General features: G+C 33.1%; 2 protein-coding genes across 2 annotated transcripts in view; one reads left to right on the top strand and one right to left on the bottom strand.

The window, feature by feature from the left end:
* The window catches only part of Fbxl7 (F-box and leucine-rich repeat protein 7), an 82,523-nt gene that overhangs the window by 5,563 nt on the left and 54,769 nt on the right, over nucleotides 1–22,191 (top strand). The gene's annotated exons all lie outside the window — the stretch shown is intronic.
* LOC143917270 (kelch repeat and BTB domain-containing protein 12-like) lies at nucleotides 17,003–19,274 on the bottom strand. Its single transcript, XM_077438753.1, has 9 exons — nucleotides 19,203–19,274; nucleotides 19,033–19,161; nucleotides 18,747–18,944; nucleotides 18,573–18,698; nucleotides 18,321–18,473; nucleotides 18,086–18,207; nucleotides 17,794–18,013; nucleotides 17,521–17,701; nucleotides 17,003–17,058 (listed from the first exon to the last, which is right to left on the bottom strand). The coding sequence occupies exons 1-9, from the start codon at nucleotides 19,272–19,274 to the stop codon at nucleotides 17,003–17,005; spliced, it is 1,257 nt and encodes a 418-aa protein (XP_077294879.1).

Genomic DNA, 22,191 nt, shown 5'->3' with positions numbered 1-22,191 from the left:
GCGGGTCATGGATTTGCGTTTTGTATTGAATTTGATCATTAGTGAGCTATTATCGATCGCCGATTGTATCGAACGTTAGAAACGAAAGTGATTAGACTTAGGTGTCCATAAATTCGATACTATATAATGTCATTAGATATTGTATAATAATTTTAATGCTGGGAATTATTCAACACTCGATCAGATAGCATTTGCATGTAGCAAGAGAACAGATTACAATAGTAGATAATCTACCTCAGTTTCTCAAATAAATTTTGTATTTTTTTCTTACGAGAACATTGTCGGGAAAATTACGAAATTTAGTACATAGCGATAAATTCTAAACAAAATTAGACAAATTTTAGAACTATTTCTAATCTCCGTAGAATCTTTCTCAATATGTTATATCATAAGATTTACATGTGTTGAAGTCGGTACTTATAATTCGATTCATGATCCTTAAAATTTTAGTTTAATCTTATCTATTACATATGTATATTTGAAGATTGCTCCAATTGAATCTATTATATATTTATTACTGGTTTGCAAGCTCTACGTTTTTACACTTTTAATGAAAAACTCTATAGTAGATAACTTTTTTGAAAATCCAAATCTATTTTCATATTTGTATTATGTATAGATGCAAAAGAAATTTATAATTAATATTATATCTTTAATATATTTTCTATAAATTTCTTCTCGTCTGTGATGATTAAATGTAAAAAGTCTTTATTATTCAATTTCCCAAGCAAAACAAGACCACGAACGTATATACATGTGTAGTTTGTTAATACAGAATATCATACATAAGTACTGTTGTACTATTTTCATATTAGAATGTGTGTCCCTATTTGAAAACCATTAATCTACTCAATATTATGTATCGCTGCGATGGTATGTCTTCAAAGGTTATAACATTTAAGCCCACACGAAGCGATAAATCTTGAGATGTGATGCATCGTGGAAGTCTGTACTATTTTTATAATTTCATTTACGAAATATTTATAGTTTGTACGCACACATACACATTGCCATTAAATTACACGAATAATTTACGAGCGGTGAGCGTTCTCATTGAAATCTTTATTAAAGTTTTAGATGAAAAAAAATACAATATTCGTAGTCAAAATTGACGCGTCGATATTGAGATATTCAAATTTACCTATGGGTGCGTAGATTTGACTTACGATCGCATAATAACGCTGGTTCGGTTAAAAAAAATCAATACTCGGGCCAAAGTTGGGCTTTGCGTATTTTTATTTGTGGAGTCCGATCGTTCCCGGAGGGGTTCTTTGTCTGAAAAATGCCAGATAATGGCAATCACGAGCGCAATAAATTTGAAGCAAACCACGAGACTGCGGACTGCACAATGCGCTCACCCGGCGGGGAAAATGGATGATGATGTCATATTTTTGACGTCGCCGCTTAATACCGCAATACTTAATTGGACAGCGCGTACAAAAGCCTTTCCGAAAATGCCTCTTATGCAAACACAAACAATTTTTTGCTGTGGGTAGTTTGGCAGGAGCGTTGAATTCCGCGTCATGACTTCTAACCTCTTCCGTATACTAAAGATATCATAGATCTCCGACATAGTAGATATACATATGTATATAAATTTTTCATCAATAAGTACGTACCTAAATATAATACATAAATTACAAGCCATAAAGTTTGATGGTTGTATTAAGCTTTCATTAAACGGAATTATTGAATAATCTAAGCAGTATGCACACACGAATATACCTATATAATATTCACAGATGAAAAGATTTTATTACACATTTTCGGTTAAAAATTTCACATTTTCGAAGTTTTTAAATATTGTATCTTTAAATGCTATTAAAATATTTCAAAATCTTATCAGTGTCCTAGTAAAAATCCATTTGTCTTTTTTTTCGTAGTTCAATGAAAAAACACATTACTAAGAAAAACAAAGAAAAGGATTGCAAAAAATTTAAGTAAATATGCTTTAAATCAACTAAGTACATACTAGATATTCAATGTTTATATAATATTCTATGAATATTGAGTCGGTCAATATATCATACCTTTTTTATATATTTACGTACATATACATAGATATGTACATATACATATACACACTTCAAAAGCAAATAATGACATTCAATTATATAAAAGTTGTCTAAAGGTTGTCGATACCCTTCGCATAGGCACAATACTCCTTAATTTCATTCTTAACTTCAGAAAATAAATAATATAAAAAAAATCTACGTCAATCTTCAACGTCGATAACTGCTATTGAACTACGTGTGTATAGAATGATCTTTATAGAACATAAAATATATCTATTATTCTACTATATTTTTTAGGATAAAATCGCTTCACTCAAATCATTTCACTATTTTATACAATTATTATATAATTGTAATCAAAACAATTATATAATATATGTTTAAAAGCTAATTATGTATCTTCATTTATTATATTTATGCGAGTATAAATTTGTACATTGTACATCCAACTGTTCTTGCCATCAACGACAACCGACAATTTGATCTTATAAAGTGATCTATAAAATGGAATGTTTTGTTCCATTATCTACTGTCAATGTCAGGTCCTTAAACTGCCATCCGGACACATTTATCGATTTACCTTGAAATTTGTACAGATATCCACGAAGTTGAAGTGAAACAGTCAGCATCGCTCGGTAATAAATTGGCCATGGGGCGTCGAAAACGTTTACGCCGATAAAGAGCCATTAAGCACCCACGCACGAGTGTTAAATTCCACCACAATAGACGTTGGCGATGAAGACGATCACCCAGCTTAGACATCCTGGTCTCTAAAAAAGCTTTTAAGTCGATTTCAATGCACAATGGCGTTGGCACTTTTTCCGTCGAGTTATTAATCAAGTTAATTTAAGACCGATTTTACCGGTCGTTCTGCGGTTTAATCATATAACATGGGTATATATACACATATATACGATACTAAAAGTATTGTCAACGGAACCTGCTGGTGTGCAAGTGTGTATTGGAGAACCGACTATGTCAGAGGATAATAATCGCATGGGACACACCTACCGGTACTGTATTGAATGGCCGCAATTGACAATACCATTCAAGTTGCCGACTATTGCGGAATGCGACGACAATTGAAATCCTGTTTCTTTGGTGTTGACTATCTTTGCTATGTGATAAAATTTTAAAAGTACCTTTGCTTTAAAAGGACGTGTCTTTTGCTAAAAGCGTATATAATTCAGAAATTCACTAACATGAATAGGTATGTATGTATGTACTTTCAAACATATGTATGTTCTCGAACACATTACGGAAAATATTTGCGATTTATCAATACATTTATTATGGAGTGCATTTGGACTAATACATGCTGCTTTTAAATCAAAAATGCCACTCTGACTGAAGAAAAAGACCTTAGATCCATGCGTTTTGCCAGTGTTGACGTATGGATGTGAAACTTGGACACTGAACGCCAAATGCTACACAAAATCCAATGCACTCAAAGAAGTATGGAACGCTGTATGCTTGGCATAACGAGGAAAGACAGAAAGCGGAACACGTGGGTGAGAAATATGACAAGGGTAGTGGACATAGTGGATAGAGTAAAGAGACTGAAATGGCAATGGGCGGGTCACGTGGCTAGAAAAATGGACGAAAGGTGGACGAAAGAAGTGCTTGAATGGTACCCGAGAGAATTCAAAAGGGTAAAATGAAGACCGCAGGGAAGATGGATGGACGAAATTAGGAAAATGTGCGGGGTGAGATGGATGAGAGTTGCGCAAAATAGAGACAAGTGTAAGCGTGTTGTAGAGGCCTTCATCCAGCAGTTAATGATGAATGGCTATAGATGATTATGATGATGACATACGAGAAAACTCTAATTAGTTGAGGAAATATATTGTATATTACCACCATCCACTGCTAGATGACGGACTCTCCAACACTCCTCCATTCGTCTCTGCTTTGCACAACTCTCATCCATCTCACCTCAGATATTTTTCTAATTTCGTCCACCCATTTTCCTTGCGACCTTCGTTCCATCCTTTTACATTCTCTTAGATACAAATCCACCTTCTTTTGTCCACCTTTCGTCAATTCTTGTAGCTACGTAACCTGTCATTGCCATTTAAATCTCTTCACTCTCTCCACTATATCCACTACCCTTACCATACTTCTCACTCACGTATTCTGTTTCCTATTTCTCCTCGTCATGCCAAGCATACAGCGTTTCATATTGTATATAAACCAGAAATCTAATATACGCAATAAAATCATGATTAACAAAACTACTATTACTATGACTATTCATTAAGTAACCCCAATTCACATAGATATCGTTTAGTAGAATACATAGTAAATATTGTATACGTATTTTAGATTAAAATGTTCATATCTAATTTGTATTGTGTATATAAAGGCACTGAAAAAGTATTAGAAAGATATAAATGAAATATGTACATATAATATATTAGGATCCATTCGAGTATTTATCAGATTAATATTCAACTAGGTTGTCTATTTTTGAGAAAAAAAATTAAGTGCCCAACCTTTCGAACAGTACAATGTACTTACAGTTATCGTTAATATACAAAAAAACCACTGAAACTGACAATCAATCATCTCTATTATCTATTGTGCAACCTACGCAAAATTTCATTTAGAAAAAAAATTGGCATTACCTCACAATAGTGGTGGTTCTTAAAGTACGACTATTTCGCTAATCGAATTTACTTGTTTTTTTTATATAAATATTCTTTTTAAATGTCAGGAAGCACATTTACTTATCTAATTTATTGTTATAGGTATCTATTTGTTTTATATACGTATGTGTATGTATATATGTATTTATTATAAGATATTTCAGAGGACAAACGTCCGTTAAAATGTTAAAGCATGCGAAACGTTCCCAGCCGATGTAACAACGGTTTAAAAATTTATCGTGAAATATTACAATGGGATAAAAGCGCGCACTGGTTGTGTTTCGACGTTTCGGAACCGTTGTCGATTAAAATTAAAATAAAAAGGAATAAGGCACGCTTATGACCGAAGTGGTCAAATTTGACCTCACGAGGCCAGGGGTCGAGCTTTCGGTAACGATTTTCCTCGAAGAGATCTTCGGTCGGAGATTTCTCGAGAGAGATCCTCGTTGTCGTGATTTTTAATATCATCATACCGGGAAATTTCACGGGATTCGAGATCCGAAAGAGATATCGTGCGAAAGCGGCGAAACGAAAATAAAATATATCTATGTAAGATTATATTATATATGTATGTAGGTACATATAAAACCCTTTGAGGGTACGAAGGATGCAGCAGCGCCTTTTTTAAATCGTGATTTTAAGTACGGAAATTCGCCATGAAATATTCACACGAAAAAATGTACCTCCGTACGAGAACGGATCCGATCTGACTTTAATTAATTTATTATTCACGCTTAAATCGAACGATACTTTCAGATGTAATCGAATTCGATTTAAAACGTACAAAAATCACATCGGTCGCACCTTTTGTTCAACGAAATTTCAAAAAACACGATTTTTAAAATGCGTATATTTTGTTCAGAAAAATAAGTAAAAATCATGCTTATTCCGTTGGTACATTTCGATTTATTTCCTCTTCTTTTTCGGAGTGGTTTCTTTTCCCCGATCAGACATATCGATTGTGTCCCGCTGAGCTATAAGAAAAATAAATTGAGTTCTTTCTAAAACGCTGCACACTTTTTAACATAAAAACTAGGGTTTTTCTTAACAAAGATTTGTATAAATTGGAAATCGGAGAAAATACTTTTTTAGTATAGAATATGATAAATCGAATGTACACATGTATATTTTTTACGTGAATTATTTTACGCTTGTACAGGACTTCCTTTCTATTGTACGCAATTTGATTTTTTTGTACTCGTATCATTTATGGTCAGTTCATTACCAGTTTTTAATTATAATATCAATTTCGTATGTCCATATTATAACGAGATCGATTCCAATGACACCCAACTCTTGATTGGATGTCTTCAGTGACACACCACCATTAATTTCATATGATATATAATACGGAAGTTATTGTAATTGTTTTGTGATGTAGACTTGAGATATTATTATTCGTTTTTTTTTTATAAAGATGGAATCGTATGATGATTTCCAGGCGGTAACGATAATGGAAACATTGTCCAAAGAACACAATTATGTGAAGATAACCAACAAATTAGGAACGTCGGCATCTTTTAGCGTAGCACGCTTGTCCGTCAAATTAACCGGACCACAATGAGACCCCCAAAACCCAATCAACCACCGGCCCTTGACGAACTTGAAGACGTGGGTCAATAGGGTACGAAGGGTAGCGAATCGAAAACGAGTGGGGTTTTGAAGAAAATATGTTAGAAACACCCATCCAGACTGAATAGATTACTACATATGTATGTACAGTCGTATGACAACGAATTACTAACACCCGCGTATTTACCCTATTTTGTGTACCTGCGCCGTCTTAAGTAACATTTTGGGTTGGTTTTTTTTGTAGACCATTCATTGTATCCTATTCTATGTATTTAGAGAAGGATAGGATGAGTAGTGTTTATACAAATAGTTTAAAAACCGAACAAGTGCAAATACACAGTTTGGCTTTGAAATTCGTTTGGTGTAGACGTGTGCTTTCACTGGGAGAAAAGTTAGTTTTGAAGAGATTTTTGCTTTCCTGTATATTATCGATATCATTGAAGTAAGTTAAAGTGTTTAAATTTTTTAAATGTGACTTAATTATTTGTTTAAATTGCTTGTGAAAAAAACCCCTTTCCTTTTTAGATGGGAAGAAATAAAGATTTATCTATGGAGAAAATCGCCAATATTTCCACATTATTAAATACTGGGAAGTATTCTATACGATATATTGCTAAAGATTAGGGGGTTAGAGTTTTCAGTGTGCATAAAATTAGCACCCAACTAAAAAGAGGTGAAAATCCTACGGTCACCAAGCGTAAGAATTGTTGTGGCACTCGAAAATACGGTCCTCGAGTCGATCGATATATTATAAATACTGTTGAGAAGGATCGGTTTGCCACAAATAAAAAAATCCAGACAAATTTACGGGAGCGGAACCGAAATATCGACTCGGACAATACAACGCCGTTTCGCAGACGCGGGGATGAATGGCAGACAACTACTTAAAAAAACGCTTTTGACGCCAAAAATGAAGAAAGCCAGGCTCAATTTGGCTAATGAGCATCGCCACTTCACCCTCGACGATTGGAAAGGGGTAATTTAATTGAAATTAAATTATTTGTCTAATTTTTTTTGAATGAATTGAATTAATCGATGTTTTTAACATTTTTAAGGTTCACTTCTCTGACGAGTCGTCAATTCAATTGATGACACCGACTCACCAATACGTACGTAGGCGAGTCGGCAAGCGGTATAATGAGTCCTGTGTCATAAAAAATGTGAAACACCCGCTGTCACTCATGATTTGGGGCTCAATTAGAGCGGAAGGTCGGGGGCCATTGTATTTTGTAGAAGGGATGATGAATGCTTCGCAATATATAACGGTATTGCGATACACCCTATTGCACTCTATACAAAACAAAATTGACAAAAGGGATCGCCTGCACTTAATGCAATATTTTTGCACCCTGCCATAAAGCCAAAATTGTGAAAAAAATCATGTCCAACCACAATTTACCGCTCCTTCACTGGCCCGGTAATTCTCCCGATCTAAATCCTAAAGAAAATGTCCGGCATACCCTTAAAATGAAATTAAATAAGCTCCAATGTACCAATAAAAATATCCTAAAACAAAACATAATTTCTGTGTGGCAGGGAGATCCTGAGATAAAGTCAACCATTGCGTCTTGTATCGAGAGTATGCCCAAAAGAATAGCATCGTGTCTCCGAAATAAGGGTGGACATACAAAATATTAATAATATATATACATGTTGTATTAATATTGTAAATAAACTATGTATAATCATTATAAACACATCTTTGTTTTAATTTTACGAACCTACTCTTCAATATATAGCTCTAAACATAGAATTTGCAAAATCCGCATGGTGTTAGTAATTCGCTGTCATGGGACTGTATGTACATATATGTTATGTGAATAAATCTCACATTCCATAAGATTTCTAACCTTCTAAAATCGGAACGTTCTTAATACATCAGAATTGCATGAAATTTTGTAATATATACTTTTAAAGATATGTAGGTAGATTCCTATTGATGACGCCAATTCTTTTATAAATGTCGCATAAGGATAAGGATATTGGACAATTGTATGTAAATACACATAGATATGTATGTATGAATGTGCTTACGAAATACTGAATTTTAATATAGTAATATAATTTCGATTTCCCATCAGTAAATTCCTGACCTTGCGGTTGCCAACAAGATGTCTATCTGAAGTCTTGCATTTTAAAGCTAATTGAATGTGAAAAGCATATAAAATTAAATGATTTTCGAGTCTCCACATATGGATAAGATTATAACTATATTAAATCCAGATCTTTAAACTCTTATAGAATTTGATGAATTTATCTAACTTATTTTACTCCCATGTGAAAATTGTACTACAAATATGTACTAATATTTTATAACAATCAATTCCTTCATTCTAGTATTATATATGTAGGTACTTAAGTTGAGTATGCGCCATGTTACTTAAATATGTAGTATACATACATGTGTATAATTTAAGAGACAAAATGAAAGAATATGTAAGTATAAAATTGTATATGATATTTGTACCATCATAGATTTTTATTTACGCTTCTCTTCTAAGACATTTTGCAGACTGCACTGACTATTTGTACATGCTGCATATAAGACATAAATTGGCTATATATAGATTATATATTCACATGTGAAGATACGTTTTAGAACTGGTACGAATGCTACCGGTCGATAAACACGCCACTACCTACTGTAAAGGTCACAATCGCGTATATAGGAAACAGCCACGTCTGACTTATGCTAATTCGATTATATTAAAGCGCGTTGAACTCTCCAACATTTTTTTTGTATTATTATTTATTTTACGTGTACGAAAGGTGAGTCGTGTGACACACTCAATAATACCTTATGAATATGAATTTAAGCGAATGTAAAGTCGGAAAAGTTATTCGATACGTACGTTCGTTTGGGATTTTAAAGTAGCTGCAATAGACACCAAACGACATGGTTGCCGCAAAAGGCCATGTCGACATTCTTTTCTCATGATTTTTATATTCAACGAGCTGTGGGTCAATTTCCGCCGTACTCTTGGCTTGACCCAGCTCAAGCTTTCGGGCGACTTTGGCATGCTTTGTAAAGACAAAATGGACAAGAATGTGACGTAACTCCCACGTAATACTAGTTTTCTATGTGTGCATATTTAGGATATGCGACGAAAGGTTGAGAATAGCTGCGTTCGTAATGTGGAGTGGAATTATTAGATTAGGGTCATTATCTTGTCCTTATTAGGAATGATATTATAAATACACAAAAAAATGTTATAATAAACTCATAAGATTAATGGACGTATTAAATGTGGATTGGTACTGAATCAGAACGTGTTTGTGCTTATCGAGTGCGTATGTTTCGAAGTGTAAAAATTTATAATTAATTGCGGGGAGATTTCCTTTTTTATACATTTTCTTCATATTTTTTACTGTGTAACAAAAATATGTTCAATAATAGATCCCCATCTCGTTTTTCTTTGACTTATGATTGTATGAAAAGTAATTAAAGAAATGGTTTGCATATTATGTGATATTATTATTCATGTGAAGCTTTATTTACGATTGAGTCAGATTAAACCTAAAAATTAACAAATCTTTTCGTTTTATGTCATCATCATCATTCACAGCCATTCCCCATCCAGTGCTAAATGATGGTCTCTCCAACATGCTTCCATTCGTCTCTGTTTTGGCCAACTCGCATTCATCTTATCCCACACATTTTTCCGATTTCATTCACCCATCTGCCCTGTGGCTTTTCTTGCACCCCTTTACATTTTCTCGGGTACCATTCGAGCACTTCTTTCATCCATCTATGTATAATCCGTTATTCTAGCTACGTAACCCGTCCATAACCATTACATCAATCACCTTTTTCATACTTCTAACATATAACTAAAACGTTTGATTTCATGTATGATTAACTTTAGTGATCTCAATTGACTCGATGGGTTCAAACAGAAAATAAAAGATGAATATTAATTTAAAGCATATATTTGCATGTTTATTATAATTTTATAAGAAATTAGGATTATCTTAGTTTTTCTTCTTTTAAACAAAAGCTGCCTTTTCTTTTTTTTCAGTGTTTTAAAATCTCACTGTTTGTTACTTTATGTTGTCTAATAACGAAATTGGCTTAATAAAAAGTTTGGAGATAGCAAATACGGATTTCAAAAACATCCGACCCGGTATTCAAAGATTTAAGTAAGAGCTAACTGTTTATTTCAAATTTTAGCACTCAATGTATATATGTACATACATAGTGGCTATATAAATTAACTCTTCAGATATGTAATTTAAGCAAATATAAAAGTTTAATGGTCTCATTTCTTTCTGCCAATAAATAAGAGGCTTCCGCTTATGCGCTTTCAATGCGAAATGCAAGAATCGTGTTCGATAAAACGCGAACGCGGATGCTGCTGAAAAAAAAACACGCTGAAACTTTCAAAATATGTTCAAAAGCATACTCGTCGATGTCTTATTTTTTTCGGCGATAGATTTGCATACGAAAACAATAAAACGCAAAAATGCGACCGTGAGGGCCGGACGCTCGCTTATCTGACTGTGCAACGCGACCCCGACGAGAAGCCGTAAAAGTGACCCAAAACAAAAAAGAAGTTGGAATTGAACAAGAGCAAAAAGAAGTCGACGAGAGTGTGTGGCTACTACAGCCACACAGCTGATCGGAGGTTAGAGACCTCGGCTCTGTGTTGAAACAAATAAAAAATGATATTATACAGATAAAAAAACCAACGCTAGATTAGTGCGGTTATTGAGTTATACCACGCCGGTGTACACTGTCGACCAAAAAGTCATACATTTTCATAATATTTCTATAACGTGTGTTTATAATATATGGCATTTAAATTATTGTGCTATAAAAGCTTTGTTATTCAGCACTCGCAGCGTGGCATTTGGCACGAGTGCTTCGGCGATGTTACGCATTCAAATCGTACAATTGTGTAATAGGTAGGCTGTGCTGGACTTATTAGCACACAGTTTCATATTTAAATTATACGTATTATGTTCCAACAATTGCCGTATAAGGAATGAACAGGGGCATGAATGAAGTGTAGTGTAAGAAATATAAATGCAAATGTTACAAAGATCCTAACTTATTTTCTGCAAATGTGTGAGATCGTTATTTGTGTTTATTGTTAGTTATGTAATTCATCTGGCAATATTTTTATGCACCAAACAATACGTTTTGTCCTCCCAATACGATATGTACTAATAAGTCTCCATGTCGGTAAGAACACACTCAAAAGCTCGGCACGGGACGCTTAGGGGATTCCATTTATGATAGGCATGTCATGTCATTATTTATTCATACGATCTTATTATTTCTACAAATTTCTCCTACATTTCTTCAAATATGGGAATCACCGTTATTGATCGCTTTTAAGCCTTAGTGAATACAAGGATAATATATCACTGAAAACACTCTAGAAGGTGAGGTTTGTGAAGGGATACGACGGTACAGATTTGGTCTACTAGCGTTTTTTGCATGTGCAAAACTATCCAAGAAAAAACGCACGTCGTGTATCGCTATGCGTGTCTTTAATTTTAAGGTATTTGTTAATAAATTCAAAAAAATATATAAAGTACGTATTATTTTTGGGCACACGCATCGTCATTACATAGTACCTCGATTCTACCATACAAGCCTTGAACAAAATCTAAACAAATAATAGGTCGTTTATCAAACGTAACCCAGAGCTTGGACCTCTCGAAGGTTCACCAAACCCCAAATGATAGGTTTACATACTTATTATTCGAAGAACGAAACCTCGCCAGTATGATGAAACAAGTTTGGATTTTGATTAAAAATATAAGTGGAGTATTTGTTGTTTTGTTTATTTACATCCCTTTCTTTTTGAAATTCAAACAATCCAATACTAATGACGACAATAAGGCTTTATTCACTTCATCCCGAATTTACGCCTACGACTTTTTCGCAGCATTGTCCCTCTTTCAAATGTTGCACAATGATCTTGGTTTAAAACGGTTGCCTCAAAAAGTTTATTCTTATCTGGCTGATTTATGGACGCTAATGAGGCTTCCGGGAAAGTTGATCCGTCCAGCGGTCGCGCAACTTTCGAATCGGAATCGTAACGCACTCAAAAGGTTTATTTTCTATTATTTACGATAACCCTTTCAGCGTGCGATTATCGTGCGCCATTTCGTAACATACATATATTCAATGTGCATATATATTTACGACTGAGATTAAATAACCGACTCCCACGCAAGCCAAACTAATATCGAGAAGAGCTTTTTTATGAATCCTCACAAAAATGATTCGGTGAGATTAAACACCAAAACTTTGCATCGATTGGAATGTTTTTTTACGATTATGCAACACTGAAAACTCCCAATAAGTACCTACCTACCAGTCGTTCAAAATATATGGCGAATATATCTTTAATCCTTCTATAATTAAATGAGCCAACAATTTATCTTATCCGACTTTTTACTAGTCAAAAATTTTCTAGGTATGTAATCAATTGATAAGTTTTGGAATTAATCAATTATCAAATTTTCATACGAGTATGATTTATATGCGTAAAATTAGAAAAAATCCCAATGAAAATATGTTTTTATCTTAAAAATTCGATTTTTCCTCAGAGAGGCGTGATCCGAATGCACGGGCTGTTTATTCATCTATCTTACCATATGAAAATCATTGGCCGAAGGCATTTAAATCCTTCGCAGAAATTGAAATTCAATTGCAACGAAAAGTTATTAAGATTTTCTGATATTCTCAGCTTACACGTAGAATGTTTTCCTGACGATTATTCTCGACATTTTTACATCTCTGTATACATGGTACCTACTATAATACTTTTAAAACCATTCATTCGCAATATAAGGTTCTAATGAAATCTTTATGGGATCAATACAACCATAATAAACATCGATGAATGGAGATAAAATCTCGTGTTGGTCACATCGTATAAATAAAAGCGAGGATTTCTCCGAGAGATTTGAACGAGCGGACAGACTCGCGTACGCACTATAAATAATTCATCGGACAATAGTGAAGTATTCACTATTGCTTACGCAAAACGTCGCAATAAATCAAAATCGCATCTGGACACTCCTTTCACTCGTAGATTATTATTAGCAGTAAATTAGATACAAAATCGCCCGATAAAACAACGTGTTACGAACGTATCCAACAATAAAAAGTCGGCGAAGCCCATAAAAGTCACATTACTTTCGATGTTCTCACTTAAAGGTGGGCATTTACAGTTTTGAAATAAGATTTAGATAAAATGAGTTAGGATGAAATTAGCGTAGTAAAAGTGACGCAAACTGTGGATTAGGTGTGTGTGAGAAAACATATTACAAACGTACAACCTATGTATATGTATATTGAAATAAATCATAGGATATCGTAAGAAGCATTAAATGCTGCATTTTTTGTTAATTTATAATATACATATACATATATGTATAGGTATATATTATCAAATTTATTAACCTGTTTTATTGAACTTTTATTTTGATTTTCATGTCTGTGGTTGATAATTCAATGTGGCTATCATTTAACATATATTTTTAAACTGTGAAGCCATAATCATCCTTTTAGACTAGATTAATGCTTCGAAGCAAAATTGTTTTTATTTCACATTTTTTTTTACGAATTCCATTGGACAGGTTTTAAATGTATACATATACGTTGAAACTGTATTAGTGACCAATATTTGTAAAAATTGTTATTTATTATATTGATTGTATTATATTGAGTTTGAAGCGAATGCTTACGATGAACTTCTAATGGGCTGCGATTGTGACCTCTGCTTTTACAATTTCTTCTGGAAAATTTATGATTTTATTACACCGCAGTTTGGGAAGCGTAGAATTGCGCAACGCCGCAATAAAGCGTTTTCAATAATTGATTCAAAATTTATTTTACATAATTAACGCGCGGCTACCCGTCTTGCCTCGGCCCATCCCACCGACTTTTTACAGTTACGAATTCGTTATTCGTCCGTCCGTTCGTCTCTGTTTCGCGATTAACATATAAAAACGAATTTCCATTCTTGTGCGATTTGAACCCGCGGTTATTTATCAAAACGAATACATGTCCATCTCCCTTTGACTTGGCATACTTCGTTCGCGCATTGTGCATGACCCGGATTCCGATACGTGACTATTTTTTTTCTTTCATTTATTCCATTTCATACGAACGCAACGCTCCGGATAAACGAATCTTTTGAGAATCGTCTGAGAGACGTTCCTTTATATTACTCAACACGTTTGAGTACGCTTTGAAGAGCGCGAAAACGTGACACCATTCACAAAAGCCAACAAATACATTTTTCACATTTGATTTTTCTCGCTTTGCCTTTAATGGGTTGATTATTTTCATCCGAGGAATTTACCATTTCGTAGTTTTTCTTTGAATTTTATTTTTGATAAAATTTACTTTAATGCTTTTAACTGTGTACGTTCCTCTACTTACAATAAGTTCTAAATTGCAAGTGTTTCTTATATCCTTTATGCGATTATAATATTAAACATGTGCACATATTAATGTCCAAAAAAGAAAACGTGCTCTTCACTATTTTATATTCATTTCATTTGTATAGGTATATAAAAGTAAAACTAAATTGACAATGAATATGATTTTTTCGATTCACTTATTTTATGTCAATTTATAAAATAATGACTATAATAACTCGGTTTCAATTTTGATTGGAATCCTTTTTAATCAAAAGCTAAAATTTTAAATGTTTTTATAATTGATACTTCATAATGATTTCCCGATTAATAGCTATTGATATTTATGTTTGTGATTAAAATAAATATTGAATTTGTATTTTTTCAATAAGCTTAGACATACATACATAGTCTATTAATTCTAAGATTGCTGAATCGGTTACGTTTCTTGTACATATGTATTTAAAAGTTAAATTTTATTCAAAAAGTTTGCCGACCCATGTTTATGAAAAGTCGAATCGTGTTTTTTTTCCTTATGAAAATCTGTCGCCGAGCCGAGAATGCAAAATACGTGTTTTTATTATAAAATATTTAAGTGTCCAACATTAAAAGTGTATAAATATTTTTACGACTCTTCGACTTTTACGATTGAACCCAAAAAACTTATTTACCGAAACTTGCATATTGAAAACAAACATACGTAGTTATATGTAGTACATTTTATACTCAATATTTTGCATACATTCAATCTGCGACGCTGTTTATATTTACGTCTTACAAAGTTTTATACCTTACTTCAATGAACAGTATTTATCGTGTTTGAAGTCTCCTCGTAATTTAACTCTTCTTCTTCCAAGCTTCCATCTCAAATATTATATGTCTGCATTTTATGGCTCGTAAAATGTGAGGAGCTCACGTCACATAGCGAAAAATCAATTATGTACATTGTGGCGATCTTTCCTCTCTGGTCAACAGTGTCGTCGCTCCCACGCGCGTGATGTGATCGTCTTTTCATTCGATTTCGTATTGTTAGCTCGAGGACGATAACCTTACTCTTTGAAACTGTTAAATTCTCAGTAGATTATTCTCAGTCGAAGTATTCTCACGTATTAGGGAATGTGCATAAAATATTGCAAAATTATTCATACAATATGGCTCTAAACTGGGAATAGTATAATATATGTAAGTTTTTTCTGAAAACAATTAATAGTAGAGTTTGAGGTTAATTTTTTTTCTAATTCTTGAAGCGTAAAAAAAATCAAACAAAAAATTTATGGTTAATAAAATGTATGTATTCAATTTGGCAAACACATTATCAAAACATGTAGTCAACATTCCGAATTGAAATATTACGGGAAATTCATTGATTAAATACTGAGCACATAGTTAGTTTTTAATTTTGTAAAACTAATTTTATGAAAACTTTTGATCTATGAAATATTGATGAATGTGAAATTTCACCAGTTAATCAGTTAATCATCACTAATCATTTCATATGTATATACGAACACAATCATGATTGTTTTTTACATAAAAATATACCTATATTATTATTGTTTTTTACTAAAAATATATAGTACATGTATTATGTATATCATTTTAGAGTTTTTACTATGAAGTTAATTAATGTTCTTTGAAGTAACATCAACGCGCAAGTATAATTCAAACCCACGCACGAACTTCTTGCAAGGAGGTATTTCGCTTTGTAGTTCAAAGTTGTCCCGGCTTCTTTATTAATTACCGATGTATTCATTACTTACATACATATATAATTACTTTGAAGCAATGGTTGAAAAAATTGAAAAAAAAATCATTAAAACCAATATCTTTTAGTTTTAATAATTGATGAATCATTAGAAAAATCAGTGAAATCTTTGATCCAATGACATGATAATGCAGTGCATGATGTGAACAATAGGCTCACGTACCCATTTACGTTAACTATGCATCGCTTTCGAACGTGCAATAAATCAAGTTAGTCTGACTCGCAAATCACTCGTAAAACATGGAAAATCTCCCGCGGTTCCACATGGTGAATTCACATTGCCCAATGCCCTTTTACGTGCATTTCCATTAATGTACGTCGATTGTCAAACTTCAGCTTCACTTCGTTGGGTAACTAACTAATGATTTATCACCGCACCGGGGAGATCCCAGTATAGTTAAATGGATTTATGTAACACTCTCATAGTTTGTTCACGTAATGGAACATTACAGTTTAGAATGAATTATCGACGTGTGGACGTGATCTACCGATAGTAGAGCTCGTATCACTCGTCGTGGCATTCGACAGTATTAAACAAACTATTCTAACCCTTTAATCTATTACTTTTTAGAATATCCATTCAATTTATAGTGATTTCCCATGGAATTTTCTCCATTTCAAGTTAAGAGTAACTCAAAAAGATTAGAGTAAGAGTAATTCAAAATTATCAAAACTATTATTACAAACTAAACAAAAATTAGGTTGCCTATACAATTTTGGTATATTTTTACGAAAATAAGTCAAACGAATTTGTACTTACATGATTTTATTTGTTTTATATCTTCATAAAATTATATATGTATGTATGTATCTAATAACGCTAATAACATTATCTTTAAACAAAGATATAACAGGTTTTTTGAGATTATTTTCATGGAGAGTAAATGCAAAAGCCACGGATGTCTTCTAATTGTAACCCATATTTTTAAATATGCACAAACCCCAAAGTATAATTATAATTGTGATATAAAGATATAGAATAAATATTTTTGACTTTGACCACTCTCTTGTATGTACACAAAATGTACATGTACAAAAATATACACAAAATGTAAATGTGTACACTGAAAATCAAAATATACATTTAAGATTTATCAACTCAAATTTAGCTATAAATAATCTAAAATAAACTCACCAATGCTGAGTATTTGATTTTGGTAACAGCAGAGACTGATTCCGGAAGCAGGTTTCGGTAGTTGGGTGAATTCTGTCCACAAATTTGCAATCGAATCGTAATGCTCGACACTGTTTAAATTAGTATCAATTTGATAGTTATAGCCACCAGCGATTAAAAGTTTCCCCTTGAATATGGCGCTCTAAAAATGTTAAAATTAAAATTGAGTTAATTTTATTATGAAAAGTTTTATATCATTTGCAATAGTTGCTAATATAATTAATTTATATTCACCGAGTGAGAACTTCTTCCCTGTATCATCTGAGCGCGACAAGTCCAAGAATTGGATTCCACTGAATACATTTGTACTATATTACTACTTATTATTTTTCTCTCTTCAAATTTACGCCCACCAGTTACGTAAATGTTGTCCCCGATAGCACTAGCACAATGATAACATAAACCCGTCAACAATGGAGCGATGATCTCCCAATCCCCAGTCTTGCTGTTCCACCTAATCGAAATCAAGACGCGTTAACTTATCTTTAAATCGATCTATGTAATTAAATGATTGCAGTTTCATCACCTTTCCACTGATATTGTAGGTCCATCACCAACAATGACGTAGACATCAGTGGACGAATCGCGACGAAGTGTCACTTCTGGGAAATCAGAACGAGCTTCATATAACGGCTTCAATGAATGCTTCTGACCGTTTTTCAAATCAATGTATTCCAATCAATCAATCAACCAACCTACAAATAAACTTATTGTATTCCGATTTATCTAAGCACGTACTTCACAACAACTGAAAACGTTACTGAAGTCAGCATGTCCCATGTAGAAATATCAATCCCACTGATCATAACGATCCGATCTCCTACAATGACAGATGCAAATCTAATTTTATTAATTCCAATTTCTTTAGATAGAGTCCAATTTTCTCCGTCATATATATCGATAGTTTTTGCCATCTGCATTTGTAAATAACACGTTATGCAGTACAATAATTAATTTATAAAATCCAATCAAAATATCATACTTGTGATATAATACATACATTTGGAGTATACCCTCCAACCAGTGCTATTTTTTTCTTTTTTTCTACGAGGGGTTTCTCTTCGGATAAAAGATTCGATTAGAGAGGTCACACACTCTAAACGCGAATCACAGAAATGTAATACTTCTTTGACAAGAAACTAAAAATTTAACACAGTTAACTTCAATATTCGAGAAATCTAAGATACCTCTATCGAAAGTATGGTTAACCTCACGGAACTCATCAGCTGTGCTAATTCATTTTTACGACTTGCTTCATCACAATTTACCCACAATTTTACAGAATTGAATACGTCTTCTTCGGAAGGCACGTTCAAATCGTCCGATTTCAAGATTTCGATCACAGTGGATACTGGTAGATTGAGAAAATCTTGTGTTTTGTGCAGCTGGAATAGAATTGGAATTGATAAAATAATAATGTGACTATACTTTTTTATATAATCAACACTTACCTTAATTTCCCAAAGTCAAAACCATTGCCTTTTTCTTCATTTCAGTTAGTTTAAAAACTTCCAGACAATTAGATAGATCAAGTGGTTCGTATCGCGGTGGAATTTTCACTTCGAGTAGGTTGGCTAGCTCCATAAATTCAAATAAATATACCTCCAGTTTCGAACAAAAAAAATGACATCGCAGTGCTTCACTCGTTTCATGGCATCATACAAATATTCCGTGCGATTTGCAGCAAAATCGGACTTTGCCTTCACTACGAACATCTTGTTTCTGATTTTCTGTTGGTATTCTCCCGAAAACAAAATTTTAAATTATACATATTCATCATAAATACAATAGAAATATATGTAAGTGCTAAGCACAATATGTATAACCAGACTTACCAATTAGACAGCCATGCAGCGAATGATGTGAGGCACTATAATTCAGCGGTTGTATCACTATAGATTAGGATATCTCAATGTATTTACTGCTGGATTGAAACGTACACATATTCGATATTTACCGAAACCAAACATTTTAATACACTTTTATTTTTTTATTTTTAATATACATATGCCATAGTGCCATGACAGGTCACTCTAAATCGACACTATGATAAACTTTTGTATATTCAAATACATTAGACAATGTAGGTATACATTCTATATTAATTAAAAACAATCAATGAATTCGGACTTGCGAAATGGAGGGGGTGTCGATTATATTTAAACCATAACAACAATTAATTTAGATAAATTTGCAAACTCTTACAGGAAACGGTCGATCTAGATTTGATAACCATTCCGATCTTATGTGATTTTGCGTAGTTAACGTACATATGTAATTTTCAAACAAATAACAATATACAGTGAAAAGTAAAGGTATCTTTGCTACAAATCAAAATATTAAATCTGGATTGGTATTGGAATTTTGTACGAATGAAATTTTAAATGATTGAATGTAATATTCGTTCACAAAATATGCAGTAAAAACAGATTTTTATTTTTCAAATACGAACACACAGTTAAAGGGTTAGCGACAGATTATTTACCACATTATATACCGGTCTCCGTGACGAGCCGGAATGTTAAATTACAGAAAACGCAAATATCGGAAGGCAAAGATCGAAAATCGAAAGATCTTAAGTCGAAAGATAAAAAAAGGGGTGCATGGTAAACGGTACATACTCACTTAATTTGCGCGAGCAGGATACAACAGGAACAAGAGGAACAGGCTTTTCCTCCCGTATTAATGTGCGCGCGCAGAATACGGGAGGAAAAGCCTGTTCCTATTGTTCCTGTTGTACCCTGCTCGCGCAAATTAAGTGAGTATGTATGTACGTGAGTATGTACCGTTTATCATGCACCCTTTTTTTATCTTTCGACTTACGATCTTTCGATTTTCGATCTTTGCCTTCCGATATTTGCGTTTTCGGTAATTTAACATTCTGGCTCGTCACGTAGACCCGTTACTACGTACATACATAAAGTAAAAACATGTTATTATAATATAAATTGAAATACCGCATAAAAATATTTACCTATCAGCTATGAAAATAGACGTCTTCTCACAAATTACAGGTCACTTTAAAATTGAAAATAAGATTAAATAAAATTTGAATTTGACAAACAAGTCGAATTCACCATGCATCTTTTGCACTCCAAAGGAAAACATTATTCGGTATTAAACAAAATTTAAATTTAGTAATTACTGAGATATGTATTCGCTTGATAAATAACCGCAAAAATATTTTTTCTACGTGACACTGAAAAACCGCATAAAAAACAACTCAGTATTGAAATAGAAGCAAATATGTTGAAACAACTATTTACATATATGTATGTATAAATTCAAAAATCGGCCAGACTTTCCACGTTTTCTTTTTTGATGTATGTGTGTATTAAACAAGTGTCAAATGTTTGATGTTCATATATATTAAACAATTGATGAAAGTTTATATGCCGAAACAAATACATGCACTGTGTGGCACAATTTTTTGTGCCACACCCCACTACAATGCTTTAAAAATCTCAATGCCCCCCCCCCCCCCCCCCCCCAATCATATTACGTAGCTCACCAAATTCTAAAAATAAATGAAGGCCGATTCAAATATAAAATGCGCATTGTAAATATGCATGTTAGACTGTCGTGCGAAAAAATCGATCACTCAAAAAAACAAATTCAGAAGTTCAATGAAACCAAATATGTACATATCTTGAATTTTGCATCAATACAGTCTTACTGCATTTTCATTGAATTTTCTTGTTCTCAACTTTGCAATTAATACATCTAATACATAATATTAATTAAAGATTCTCTATAGTATGTTTTTTTCCAGATTAAGCTATGAGAAGAAATATATCTTAGCTAGCTTCTGTACTAACTTTAAATTGATAATGTTTTGGTTCGAATTTGTCAACCAAACTTTGAATTTGGAAGTAAAATTTTCTTTTAAAAAGGTTCATTTAATTATTTATTTTGGCCTTATAATTTTTGTTGTATTTTCTTGATATTCTGTGATAATAATATTCATGGTTATGTTAAGAATTAAAAAAATTATAAATTTCATTGAGATAAAAGATTTTTATCCAAAAATCCAAATGTTTGAGTTTCCATACTAAAAAACTCACATTTGTATCAAGAAAGTTTTCACAGCTGAACGTTGTTTATGAACTTTGTTTTTGATGGTTATGTTCTTTAAATACACATATAAAGACGTGGATTAGTCACATCCGATTTTTTGTTGTTGTTGTTGTGAAAAGTTCAACGCCACGCTAAGAAAACGCTATAAAACAAACGAACCAATTTCTTATCAATGACGCGAAATCGCTCTTTGAATATGAAACAGTATAATATGCGACGTTCATATTTATGAGACATGTCGTACGCCTAATTTAAAGTGTCTTTTTTTTGTTACAGGTGAGCTCTCAGATGGCTGGCTTAGCTTGTCAGGTAAAGCGTATGCAAATAGTCGTCACAATAAAGCTATCGCGTAATTGCCGAGCTGATTGAATCGCATAAATCCTGCTCACATTAAATCGCGCGACGATTTATATGGTCGGCGGCGGTCTAGAGGTTAAAATCGAAGCCGGTCTTCTTAGTCTCGAACGAGCGTGGTAGAAGAACTGGAAATGCCTTTTTAACCGGTCGGATAACTCGACGATAAAGTTTTCTTTAATGTTACGGATTTTATTACCG

Source organism: Arctopsyche grandis, chromosome 9 (assembly GCF_051622035.1).
Source record: "Arctopsyche grandis isolate Sample6627 chromosome 9, ASM5162203v2, whole genome shotgun sequence".
Lineage (NCBI taxonomy): Eukaryota > Metazoa > Arthropoda > Insecta > Trichoptera > Hydropsychidae > Arctopsyche > Arctopsyche grandis.
Note: the sequence above shows the minus strand (reverse complement) of the source record. Positions and strands in the feature narration are given on the sequence as shown.